At 36.3% G+C, this 13,324-nt stretch overlaps 1 protein-coding gene across 7 annotated transcripts in view; it reads left to right on the top strand.

The window, feature by feature from the left end:
* SLCO1B3 (solute carrier organic anion transporter family member 1B3) overlaps positions 1-5,907 on the top strand; it is an 86,323-nt gene extending 80,416 nt beyond the window's left edge. For all 7 annotated transcript variants that reach the window (XM_025995139.2, XM_072765868.1, XM_072765869.1 and 4 more), the window contains 2 exons: positions 768-885; positions 4,269-5,907. In XM_025995139.2, the coding sequence (XP_025850924.1) occupies positions 768-885; positions 4,269-4,482 (332 nt within the window). In that variant the 3' untranslated portion in view covers positions 4,483-5,907. The remainder of the gene's footprint in view (positions 1-767; positions 886-4,268) is intronic.
* Positions 5,908-13,324: the final 7,417 nt, after the last annotated feature.

Here is a 13,324-nt window from a genome sequence, read left to right as displayed (position 1 = left end):
AAATTGTGTTAGGCACAGACTACTAGACACCCAGGCAACATTATGATTAGAATATTAACAGAAACAAAATTCAGCCACAGGCCCTAACACACACTGCTTTAGGGAAGTTTTAAAAATGTGCACAATCCATGGGGAGAAAATGCAGGATTGTGGGCTCTGATGACACCAAGAAGGTGGAAGTGGAGCTCTGAGACAAAAAAGAAGGACAACCTGCTAAGAACCTAGTATTCTGTGAGGCTGGGCCTGTACTTCTCCAGGGAAGCAGTGCTAGTGTTGGCTGGCATTCACTTTCTAATTTTCTTTAAAACGGGGTTGGAAACTCTTCTGACTTTGCAGTATTTGCGCTGAGAGGTTTTTCCTTTCTCTGTGAAGTAATTCTACTCCCACTCTTTCAGCTCTCCTCACCTAGAAAAATTACTTATGAACCAACATAACTTCCATGTTTTCCTGACAACATTCTCCTTTTCACCAGTTACACTTAAGTTGCTTGGTAATTATAAGAACAGAGTGTATAGGCATTTAATGGTCCCTCTTCTCTTTTCTATATGTGTTGGCAGGTTGAGTTAGGTAGCAGGTATCTATATTGTATGTGATTTGAGCCTTTGAGATTCCTAACAGACTTGATTCTGGAGTAAATGTAGGTTGAAACAATGGAAGCATGTTCCAAATTTTCTTTTACTTAATCTAAAATGTATCAATATCGAATATCACCCAGTTATGTTTGCAACCTCTTCCTTGGATCAACCTTTTTCCAACTCATGTTGTAGGAGGAATTCCAGCTCCTATATATTTTGGGGCTCTGATTGATAGAGCATGTATGAAGTGGTCGACCAGCAGCTGTGGGAAGCCAGGGTTTTGCAGGATGTATAATTCTACATTATATGGGTAAGTTGTCATAAATATATTTATTAATTGATTTTTCCTTTGACTATATTAATTCCTAAAAAGTGAAATGTCATTTTCAGTTTAATAATAATTATGGGGACACCAAGGTGGCTCAGCAGTTAAAGTGCCTGGCTTCAGCCCAGGGCGTGATCCTGGGGTCCCGGGATCGAGTCCCATGTCGGGCTCCCTGCATGGATCCTACTTCTCCCTCTGCCTGTGTCTCTGCCTCTCTCTCTCTCTGTTCTCTCATGAATAAATAAATAAAATCTTTTAAAAAAATAATAATTATTATAGCCACCATTTAATGAACTTTGCATTTAATGTTGTACCAGGCAACATGGTATCTCATTTCAAAAGTCTTAGGAACTGCAGGAGATGGACAGTTTTCTCCTTTTTCCTTAAATATGAAGAAACAAAGACTCAAAGGCTCAAAGAGTCTTTCAACTTGTCGAAAATCATACAGCGAATAACAAAAAAATCTGGGATTTGTACTAAAATTTTTTTTGTTGTTTCTAAAATCTCTTCTAATACTAAAAAAAAAAACTATATTCAAACTATATTCAAAGAGCTTCTGGCTTCTCTAAGAAGACACAAAATGATGCTGGGGATCTGGATATAGGCCAATGGGGAAAAAAAAAACATTGTTTCTATATTCTTCTGTTCATAGAGAAATAACTGGATGGTTATATGGGAAAAAAAGTTGCAAAGGTATCTTAACCTTAAAAAACTTAATTGAAGATTAATCAAACACATAAATTTACAATATGAAACTACAAGTATTAGGAAAAATTGTGGTAGAAATACATTTAATTATCTAGGAAGTGGGAATGTGTTTCTCAGTACGACCCAAACTCCTAAAACCACAGTAGAAAAAATTGATTAAATATTTTTAAAACTCTGTGTCATAAAACTTAAGCAAGTTCAAAGGGAAAAGATAAATTAGAAAAGAACTTGTAACTTATAACAAAACACAAGTGTCCTGAATATATAAAGAGCTCTTAAAAAAAACTACCAATGCTGGCAAGATGTGGTACAACAGGAAATCATTTTCATTGCTGGTGGGCATGCAAAATGATTCAGTCACTTTGGAAGAGTCTGACAGTTTTTTATAAAGCTAAACATAGGCTGATGATATAGTCAAGTAATCGCTCCTAGGTATTTACCCAAATAAGCTGAAAACTTATGCCCACGCAAAAATCTGCCCATAAATGTCTATAGCAGCTTTCTTCATAATTGTCAGATAAATCAAGCAACTGAGATGTTCTTCCGTGGTAAGTGGGTAAACAAACTGTGGTATATTAACACAACACAATACTTTCCAGCAAAGAAAAGAATTGAGCTGTCAAGCTACAGAAAGACAAGACAAAAATCCAAATGTATATTACTAAGTACAAGAAGGCAGTCTGCAAAAGCTACATGCTATATGATCCCAACCAGATGACCTTCTGTCTTTGTTTGTGCCATTCCAACCACCTCTAAGCAATAGTCACATAACCGAAGTGCATAGTAGTTTCCCTATTTTCAATAGAAATTCTGAAAAGTTTAACATTGGGGTAGAACTATTTGACATAACTCAAGGATGAGACCAATATATTTGAAGTTTTAAAATACTTCTTTCATTATTTTTGCTACACTACAACATCATGGTTTTTTTTTTTTTTTTTTTTTTTTTTTTTGCATAAAGCTTTTCAACATTTAGTTAACTGTGTCATTAGATGAGTAAGTGCTTCCTAAGCCCCTAGGTCAGTGATTATCAATCTTTCTTGCTCATTATAATCATCTGAGGAGCTTTAAAAAATACAAATTTCTGCATCCCATCTTCAGAATTTTTTTTTTTTTTTTTTACGATAGTCACGCAGAGAGAGAGAGAGAGAGAGAGGCAGAGACACAGGCAGAGGGAGAAGCAGGCTCCATGCACCGGGAGCCCGATGTGGGATTCGATCCTGGGTGTCCAGGATTGCGCCCTGGGCCAAAGGCAGGCGCCAAACCGCTGCGCCACCCAGGGATCCCCAGAATTTTTTATTTAATTGTTCAGAGGTGGCCTGGGCACAGGATTTTTAAAATCTCCTTGGATGATTCTAATGTGAAACCAAAGCTGAGAATCACAAGAATTGACCATGTGTGCTAGGTAACTTAATACAGTTTCATTAAAAACTTCCAGTAGATCACATGGCAGCAGTTGTTTGGACTGCATTTAGCCTATAAGCTAAACTTCGGCTCCTATCTAAATAGATTTAGTTTGATGATCTTACAGTCAATTCATTTCCTTTATAATTGGTTTCCATTAACCACGAATATTGGAGAGGATGTGGGGAAAGGGGAATCCTTTTGCACTGTTGATGGGAATGCAAGCTGGTACAACCAATCCGGAAAGCAGTGTGGAGGCTCCTCAAGAAGCTAAAAATAGAGCTACCATATGACCCAGCAATAGCAATACTAGGTATCTGCTCCAAAAATAATGATGTAGTGAGACACCGGGACACCTGCACCCCAATATTCATAGTAGCAATGTCTACAATAGCCATACTGTGGAAGGAGCCACAATGTCCTTCAACAGATGAATGGGTAAAGAAGATGTGGTATATATATATATATATATATTTCCATATATGGAATATGGAATATTACTCAACCATCAGAAGGGATAAATACCCACCATTTGCTTTGGCGTGCATGGAACTGGAGGGTATTAGGCTGAGTGAAATAAGTCAATCAGAGAAAGACAATCATATGGTTTCACTCATATGTGGAATATAAGAAATAGTGAAAGGGACTATAAGAAAAAGGAGAAAAACGGAGTGGGGAAAAAATAGAGAGGAAGGCAAACCATGAAAGACTCCAAACTCTGGGAAACAAACAAACGGTTGCAGAAGGGGAGGAGAGTGGAGGAATGGGGTGACTGGGTAACGGGCATAAGGAGGGCACTTGATGGGATGAGCACTAGGTGTTAAACTATATGTTGCAAATTGAATTTAAATTAAAAAAATTTAAAAAGAAAAAAAATAATCTGTTTCCGTTACACATAAACTAATCTGTCTTTGAGAAAGTTAAGCATCCCAAATATACCTTACTTTTATACTTACTTTTTTATATTTACCAAATATACCCACTTTTAAAAAAAATATACCTTTTTTTTATACTTACTTACTTTTTAGGGTAGATCATTAATTACCCTTAGTTTCTGTGGCTTAATATTCCTTTTAAAATAATTCAAAAGTTCCATCTGTGTCAATAAAAAGAATCACTAGAATTGCTGCCTTACTATTTTTATGTATAATTTCAAACATCATTTTTTTTCTTTTAAGATCTGCATACTGGAGAATAACAGTGTATATTGTTCTAAATACTTTAAAATGAAAATTGACTTTTTTCTCTTTTCACAGAAATACCTACTTGAGCTTGATTGGTAGCTTAAAATTTGCCTCACTTACTTTACATGCTGTATTAATTATCACTATGAAGAAAATATATCAAGGAAAAGATACCAAGGCATCAGAAAATGGAAGAAAAGATACGAATGAAGCAAATTTAGAATCCTTAAATAACGATGGATATTTTGTACCTTCTGCCAGAGAAGACAATGAGACACATATGTAAGGGGAGAAAATACAATTAGGTTGCCATGTTTCAAACCAACATTATATTAATTTAGTAGGATGGTATTTTGAGCAGCTCTTGGTCCTTCATTAACAGTTCCCCCGCCCTTATGATGGTACAGTGAATCACTATAAATTTGAGGTAATGAAACAGACTATAAATGAAAAGGAATGACAGTATGCATTGCTTACGGTATGGCTCTGCCTTTGACGTGAAAATTAGGACACATGATCCATACAAATTTAAAGTGAGAGGTATGGTCATTATATAATAAAAGAAAAAAATATTTGCTCAGTTACCTGAATAAAACCAGTGACTAGAAAATGGACAGAAGGAAAAAAAGGGAGGAGAGAAATTTATAACCTAAATAAGGAGAAAAGCCTAATACCTTTTCTTAAAGCCAGTTTGGCCCAAGCATGAAGTCAGTATGATGGGATCTTTATACTAACATGATATCTGTTATTCATGTATTAAGTCATTAAGTCAAGTCATGTATTAAGTCAGACCTTATTAATTTTTAATTTGAAATTGTGTTTGACAAGGAATCCATGATGAATCTTCTTCCAACCTTTCCTTAAAATACTAGTGAAAAAATAGACATAATTCAGAATTTGCAAGGCTATGATTGTCAAACAACATATTAAGGAATGTGTTAAGTTTCTTTCAGGCCCATGGAAGTGGATTAAGAAAACTGACATTAACTTAAGAAAGCAAAGTCTATTTAAAAGATATGTCTTTATTCCATTTGTCTGCTCCCTGGAAGACATGGAGTCTGTACCAGATAATTTACCAACTGTTGTTTCTCAATTGCATATTTGTGTGCGTGTGTGTGTGTGTGTGTGTGTTTGTTTTTGGTGCACCAAGAGACAGCTTTCACATCCCCACAAATAGGACAAGAGGGGAATGGATAAGAACAAATATTTGAATATTTTATTTGTTAAATGACAACGGCTTTTATACTGACTGCTAAAACTTGTAGTTTTTAAACTCAATAGGCTAAAAGATACTTTCTGGCATTAGAATAACCTATGAAACTTCTTGTTTTGAAAGAAACCAATAGTCCACCCGCCCCAGAGATTATGATTCAAAACATTTGTTGTGCAAACTGGACATCTTAAAAAAATATCTGTATAGAGCCCCTGCTAAAGACATACAGGATAGGAGAAGATATTCCTGAGTATAGCAAAGTCATGTAATATGAATGCTTGCGAGAATCTGAAAATTAGCCTAGGCATTATACATTAAACTATTCTCAAGCTGTAGCCCTGAAAAAGGATTCGTTACTCCCACGAGCAGATATTTGGAAAAAACACCAACATGCTAGGTTACTATATTACAAGTTTGATGGAATCTTGTCTCAAAAAGTAGAGAAAATTATAAAGCTATTTTTAAAACATTGTAAAAAAATAAAGGCTATGTCTTGAATATTTATTTTTTCAACAATTATTGGGTGTCAAATATCTTTCAGGCAAAATGAAATATAGCAAAGAAAACAAAGGGCATTATCTCACAGAGCTTACACTTTACAGGAAAAGAGCATTACATTAAATTATTGAATGTTATAAAGTAATATAAAATAAAAGAATAAATTTATACTTATAAATTTTTTTTTAATTTTTATTTATTTATGATAGTCACAGAGAGAGAGAGAGAGAGAGAGGCAGAGACACAGGCGGAGGGAGAAGCAGGCTCCATGCACCGGGAGCCCGACGTGGGATTCGATCCCGGGTCTCCAGGATCGCGCCCTGGGCCAAAGGCAGGGGCCAAACCGCTGCGCCACCCAGGGGTCCCAAATTTATACTTATAAATGTGATATGGATAGTGAAGGAAAAGAACATTAATATGCCTCAGATTATTTGATCTACTTCAGAATGCAAGAATACAGAAAAAATATTAATCCTTAATTCAATGGCATTTATAAACAGGAATATAAATCCTAGGAGGAAGCAAAGGGGTGGGAATTCAGCAGATACACGAATAAGATAAGGAAAGTTTGCAAAGATGCAAAATAAAGCAAGAGTATAATTAAAACATATATTGCATAAGGTTAAGGGAGGACAGTGACAAAAAAACCAAATCAATAATAAAGAAGTTACATTTTAGAATCTGTGAATATGTGGAGGAAAAAGACAAAGAAGCAAATTATGAAAAAAGGTAGATGATTGAAAGACAAACTAAAGCACCAATGTAGGAAATCTGATATTTTTGAACAGGAAATCAGACTTAGAAAAGAAGCATTAGAGATTTAGTGGCAGAATGGCTTCCTGCTATGAAGAAAAATTTGAGTATAAGGACTGAAGATTCTTTATTTGCACCATGTCTTCATGTTCCCATCCATTTTCATGAAGTGAACCTTGGACTATGATAGTTCTTTCTTCTTCTGAAAATCGTCTTTTTCCCACTAAATTAACTGCTTCTCCGCATTCAGTTCTAGGCTCAATTGCCATTCCTTTAATGTCTCCGACTTCTTCACTGCTTAAAAACCCTCCAATTATATTTGTAGCAACATAGCACTTAGCAAAAGAGTAATTTTACATTTATTTGTGATTACTTGTTAAAAATCAGTCTCCCCCACCAGTCATAAGCTCTAGGAAAGTAGGAATTGAATTCATTTTACCTATCTATTTTATTCCCAGCAGTTGGCTGGTGCCTGACACAAAGTAGGTGCTTTAGCAATTATTTTTGAATGAATGAATGAGTAAATGAATAAAAGAACTCCAAAAAATTCCATTCATAAAAACGTGAAAGTTATAAATAAGAACTGAAAACAACATGAATGCAAAATTTTTAAAAGCTTCATTAAGGTCATTGGATAAGGAGTGAGGGCTTCAGATGTTTTGAAGTTTTTTTTTATATTTTAAAATAAAAAGTACATTTTAAAATGTTAAAAAGTGTCTTTTGAGTGCCATCTATGTGTTAAGCACAGAAAATAAAAACATTTATGAAACAGAGTCTTTGCCCTTTGGGAGCCCTCCTAAGTGGTGGAGAGATAGGCATTTAAACACATACACTCTAATTAATACTACTATAGAATAAGAATGTCTCTCATTTACAGGGACTATTTTCATCTCTTTGCTTCAATTTCAACATCCATATTTCTGGAGATTTTACCAAAACAAAATTTTTGAGAATTAATTACAACAAACAAACGATTTGAAGACATTATGAAAGCCGCAACACTGTGAAGCATTCCTGACCACTAACCTATGGATAGATCTTTTACTTTAAACCAATCTCCACTGTTAAAATTGAGGTTGCCCCAAGTTCTGTCATTAGGAGTTTATTCTTTTTTTTTTTAAAGATTTTATTTATTTATTTATTGATGAGAAACAGAGAAAGAGAGGCAGAGACATAGGCAGAGGGAGAAGCAGGCCCAATGCGGGACTCAATCCCTGGACCTCGGGATCATGCTCTGAGCCAAAGGCAGACGCTCAACCGCTGAACCACCCAGGTATCCCAGAAGCTTATTCTTTTGAGTTAAGAATTGATCTTCTTTCCAATTGGAAGAGATCACATATTATCATTCATTTTACAGTGTGAGTGAAATCCCAATCTTTTTTTGAAAAGCAAGTGTTTGATAGTGGAAATGAAGAACAAGGATATTCAGAGAATAAGAGAAAAAGGTCACAGAAAAACAAGATTATAAACACCAAAATATCTTTGGTCTATGTGGAGGATTGATATTAATAATGGTTCTATACATTTAAACCTTCTGCAAAAAATTTCCTTTGAGTCACATTTATTTTAAAAATGTTTTTTTTTTCTTTAAGAGAGAGAGCATGGGGCAAAGGGAAAAAGGAGAGAGAATCCCTAGCAGACTCCCCATTGAGCACAGTGCCTGAAGCAGGTCTAGATCTCATGACCCTGACGTCATGACCTGAGCCCAAATAAAGAGTTGGATGCTTAACTGACTGAGCAACCCAGGTGCCCCTAAAAAATGTCTTCATTTGTTTAATAATCCTGTCTAATAATTTGTCTAATAATCTGTGTAATATTGAGTTTGGTTCTGAGACTGATTTATTTATTCAGACTGTGTGTTTTATTGGTTTTGTTGTGTCCTAATTTTTTATTGAAGGCCATAAATGTATTATAGGACAGTCAACTCTGAGGTAAATATTTTCTACATTTGTAGATGAGTGCATCTTTCCTTCTGCTAGGACTGTAGCATGGGGTTTGTATCAAGAGTAGAGGTAGGTTTGAAGTTTGTTGTTGCTATAGTTAACCCTCAATGTACAAAGGGGTTCAAATTCCTCTAGACAACCTGTGTTTGGAGGTCTACTCCCTACATGGATTTGGTTCTTCCTTTTGCCTGTTACCCAGAAACAATCAGTCTCTTGCAGTTCTCCCAAATATATTCCACTCTAATTTTTACCAGATGCTTGTTACCATGGTAACAAGAAACTGAGATAGGCTCTCTGAACCTGGGTCTTGGGGGTGACCTGCCCCTCCCACAGGAGTGAAGCTTTTCTTTCTTGCTTCCCTTCTCAATTGCAAGAGTTTTCATCAATACCCCTAAGCTACAGTTTTTGTTACCCTTCCCCACTGAAAAGAAAGGCTGTTGTTACTTAGGGGGAGAGAGAGGTACTGATCTGAGTAGAATTTGAGCAGTGGTTTCTGTTTTCCTACAGCCAGCACCAATCATGCTTTTTCAAGATTCTCTCTAATCTTCCCTAAGACTGCCTGGTGGGGCTGCAAGCAGTGTAAACTCCCTTCTGTCTGCCACCTTCAGAAGTTTCACATGCCAACCCATGCTTGATCTTTAGCTACCTGTTAAATATTTCTACCTAAATCGTTTTACAAACTTATATGGCATTGAGTGGCTTCTGCCCCATGGGAGTAAATATCCAAGTTCTTTTTTCTCTCTGAAGGAGCTTTTCCTTCTCCAGGTTTCCAGTTAGCTGCTTGCCCATTAATATTGGTTCATTGATCACTTTGAGAAAAGTTTTAAGTTGCATTCTCTAATTGTGAGGTTGTGGGTGTGACACCTTTCCTGTTCTGTGCATGCCTGAACTGACACTAGAAGTCTCACTTTTATTCCTTTGATATAAAATATTTATCCTTAGCACCTTTGCATAAAGAGTTCTAGTGATGTTGTCCTAGCAATATCTCCCATATTTTTAATATGATCTTTTATGATATGAGTTCTCAACAATTGATTGGGCAAATAACAAATAATGCCATTAAAGATGAAGGTGGAAGAAAAGGTGTAACCTTGCAAATACACCTGATATTTTGAGTGACCGCATAAACATATCCAATGTAGTGAACTTGTTAGAAGTTATTAGGTGTCTAATACATTAGGTCTGCAAGTGATTTTTCTTCCATGTCCTAAAGAAACATACAAAATTATGAAAACAATGTGTTTTTCCACTCATGAGAAAGCCACATAAGTATCTTTTCCACATATTAGCCTATTCTAAAAAAGGTATATCTTTACTGATGGCAAGGATGTCTTTCTCTCACTTTCTCCTCCCCACCCCATCTTTCCTCCCCTTCAAGTAACTTATATCATTGTCATTTACTTCTCAAAAATGATATTGGTGAAAGATATCTTTTGAATTTAGCAAGCTTGACATATCATTGGGATTAGATTATAATTTTATGTGGAAGTTGACTTTAATTTTTTTTTTTTAAATTTATTTATGATAGTCACAGAGAGAGAGAGAGAGAGGCAGAGACACAGGCAGAGGGAGAAACAAGCTCCTTGCACCGGGAGCCCGACGTGGGATTCGATCCCGGGTCTCCAGGGTCGCGCCCTGGGCCAAAGGCAGGCGCCAAACCGCTGTGCCACCCAGGGATCCCTGGAAGTTGACTTTAACAGAAATTAAACACCTCAGTGCTACAAGAGTCTTGTGATTTTTTTATTTTGTTTTTAAGTAATATTTGTTTAAATTTTTCTTAGGGCCAATTGCAAAAAGATTTCCTGCCTAGCTTTTATCACTCACCAGGTTTTAGTTCAGTAGCACTATTTCTAACAGAGCTCTGGGCACTACTTGGGCCATTTCTGTAATTTTTGTCTTGTATGAGTTGTGTATATACATATATTAACCAGGCTGTAACATTGAGAAAAAGCAAAAGTAAAGTAAATGTGTCGTTTAAAAACCAACGAAAATAACCAATTCAGACAGTTGTTTGTTGGATTCACAAATTGAATAGTAAATTTAAAAATTAGACACAGAAATCATACATTTTAAAATCACTTTCAGGATTTCCTGCATTCACTACATGGTTGAACAAACCAAAAAACATTTTAGATATTTAGTCAATAAAATACTCTTTGTCTCTATCTAGAGCAGATAATATGAAGTCAACTTAAGTTTCAAGGCCAAAATGTTCTGTAATAGCATTTATTAATCTAACCCTAGACATAAGTAAATTTAGTGTGAAAATATAATTGGCAATATGCGTTTACTCTACAACAATAGATATATGTTGTCCAATATAATATTCATTTTCCAAGATTTATCAAATTTTCAATTGTGTCTTTCCCCTTCTCCCTTTCCCTTTCCTTCCCTTCTCTTTTCTTCCTGTGGTCTTGTCTTTCTTTTTTCTAACTGAATAATTCAATCCTGAGCCGTTAGATGTGGCCAAGCAAGTAGGTATGTGGGTAGATGGGAGAAAAGGTTAGCTGTTGAGAGGAACTACAGGGAACTGAGTGACATGGGGAAGCCCAAGAGCTCAAGCAGTGTTAGAGAGTATCCAGAAGCGGGATAGATCAGCATGGGTGCTGGAATCCAAGGAAAGATTATTGGTCAGTGTTCTCCAAAGGAACAAAATCAACAGAATATACGTAGATGTTACGCAAGCAATTTTGAGACCCAGGAAAGGGTTTATGCTGCAGTTTAAGTCCAGAGACAGTCTGCTGGCAGTATTTCCTCTTCTAAAAATTAAGACTAAAAAGAAGTTAGTCTTTTTATATTCAACTGATAGGTTGAGGCTCACCCACACCATGGAAGAAAATCTACTTAACTCAAAGTCTATGGTTTAAATGTTGATCTCATAAAAAAAAAAAAAAAAAAAAAAAAAAAAAAAAAAAAAACCTTTAGAGAAACATCTAGATGGATACTCTGGCCTAGTGAAGTTGACATGTAACATTAGCCATCACAGGGGTAAAGAGGACAAGAACACACGGGGCAACCTGGCATGGGTGTCAGAACCTGAATAGGGAGAAGATATCCCTGGGGAGGAAGCAGGACAGAGGTCTGATGTGAGGTGTTGGAACTTCAGAAGGGTTTCCAGGTAGGAGAGCAATGCAGTACATAGTGTTGGATTCTGTATGAAGATGGCAAGAGAGAGAGAGAGAGAGAGAGTGGCACCAGCAGGCACCAGGAAGAGTGGGTGGCACCTAGAATGGGAGACAGGTGGCCCATGCCACATTGCCTTAATTAATATAATTGTATAGATTTTAATATCCGGTGGTTGGCTTCTTCCTTTATCTTCAAAATTGCATTGGCCCTTTATATTTCCATGTAAAGGACAAAATATCTTGTCAATGTTCTCATTTCAAAAAGTACTGGGATTTTGTTTGAGATTTCACTAAATCTGTAGATAAATTTCAGAAGAACTGACATCCTTACAATATTAGATCTTTTAGTCAACAAGCATGATACAGGTCTTTATTTCTCTGGGTACTCCCCTGTGGTTTTGAGGATAGATGTCTTGGATGGATACTTGCTGTGAGATTTATTTCTATGATTTCAGTGTGTGGTTTTTTGGGATGCTACCCTACATGGTATGTTTTACTAACATAATTTCCTAGCTGCAATTGATATATGAAAAACTACATTTGATTTTGTGTATCCAGATATCAGTTATAATACACTTATTAATTTGGACAGTTTATCTGTAGTAACTGTTGTATTTTCTGCTTACACAACTTGTCACTGGTGATTTTACTTTTTTTTTTTTTTTGCTTTCTTTTTTCTAAGGATTTTATTTATTTATTCATGAGACACACACACACACACACACACACACACACACACACAGAGTCAGAGACATGGGCAGAGGGAGAAGCAGGCTCTCTGTGGGGAGCCCAATGTAGGACTTGATCCCAGCATCCCAGGATCACACCCTTAGCCAAAGACAGACACTCAACCACTGAGCCACCCAGGTGTCCCTACTTTTTCTTTTCTTATCCTTACAAATTTTGATTCTTTTTTGCCCCCTCCTGTTTCCCTGTTTCTCCTCATCCAATGATGAGGACATTGAGTATAACATTAAGTAGAAATGATTATAACAAACATTATCTCCTCACTCCCAACCTTACCAGGAAAGCTTTTAATATTTATTATTTAACTATAATGTTTGCAGGTTTCTTTTTAATCACGATTACGGCCTAGAGCATATTACATCAAATTTGTTGTATTTGTTTTCATTCTAAAATATTCCTTTTGACCTCGTTTTGTATTAATAATTTTGATTTTTTTCTTACATAAGCTATCCTCTTGTTTTAGAAGCTTAATACTCCATAAAACTTAGCCCTGATTCTGCTAGTGCAGGTGTTCAGCACTGTATCAGGTAGTCAGGTTCTAGCTGTCTTCCTGTTCCACCTTCCTCAAATGTCTTCATTCCTCTGCCTTTTTAAAAAAGATTTTATTCATTTATTCATGAGAGATACACAGAGAGAGGCAGAGACAGGAGAAGGTTCCTCGAGGTGGGGCCGATGAGGGACTCGATTCTAGGACTCTGGAACCATGCCCTGAGCCAAAAACAGACGCTCAACCACTGAGCCACCCAGGTGTCCGCATTCTTCTGCCTTTTGCCTTTTGGTTGTAGGATGGCTGCTGCTCCTCAAGGTCTAATATCCCTCATTCAGGAAGGACGAAAAAAGAAAAAAAAG

The sequence above is a fragment of the Vulpes vulpes genome, chromosome 8, assembly GCF_048418805.1.
Source record: "Vulpes vulpes isolate BD-2025 chromosome 8, VulVul3, whole genome shotgun sequence".
NCBI classification, from domain to species: domain Eukaryota; kingdom Metazoa; phylum Chordata; class Mammalia; order Carnivora; family Canidae; genus Vulpes; species Vulpes vulpes.
The sequence above is the reverse complement of the archived record's forward strand: the minus strand, read 5'-3'. Positions and strand labels throughout refer to the sequence as shown.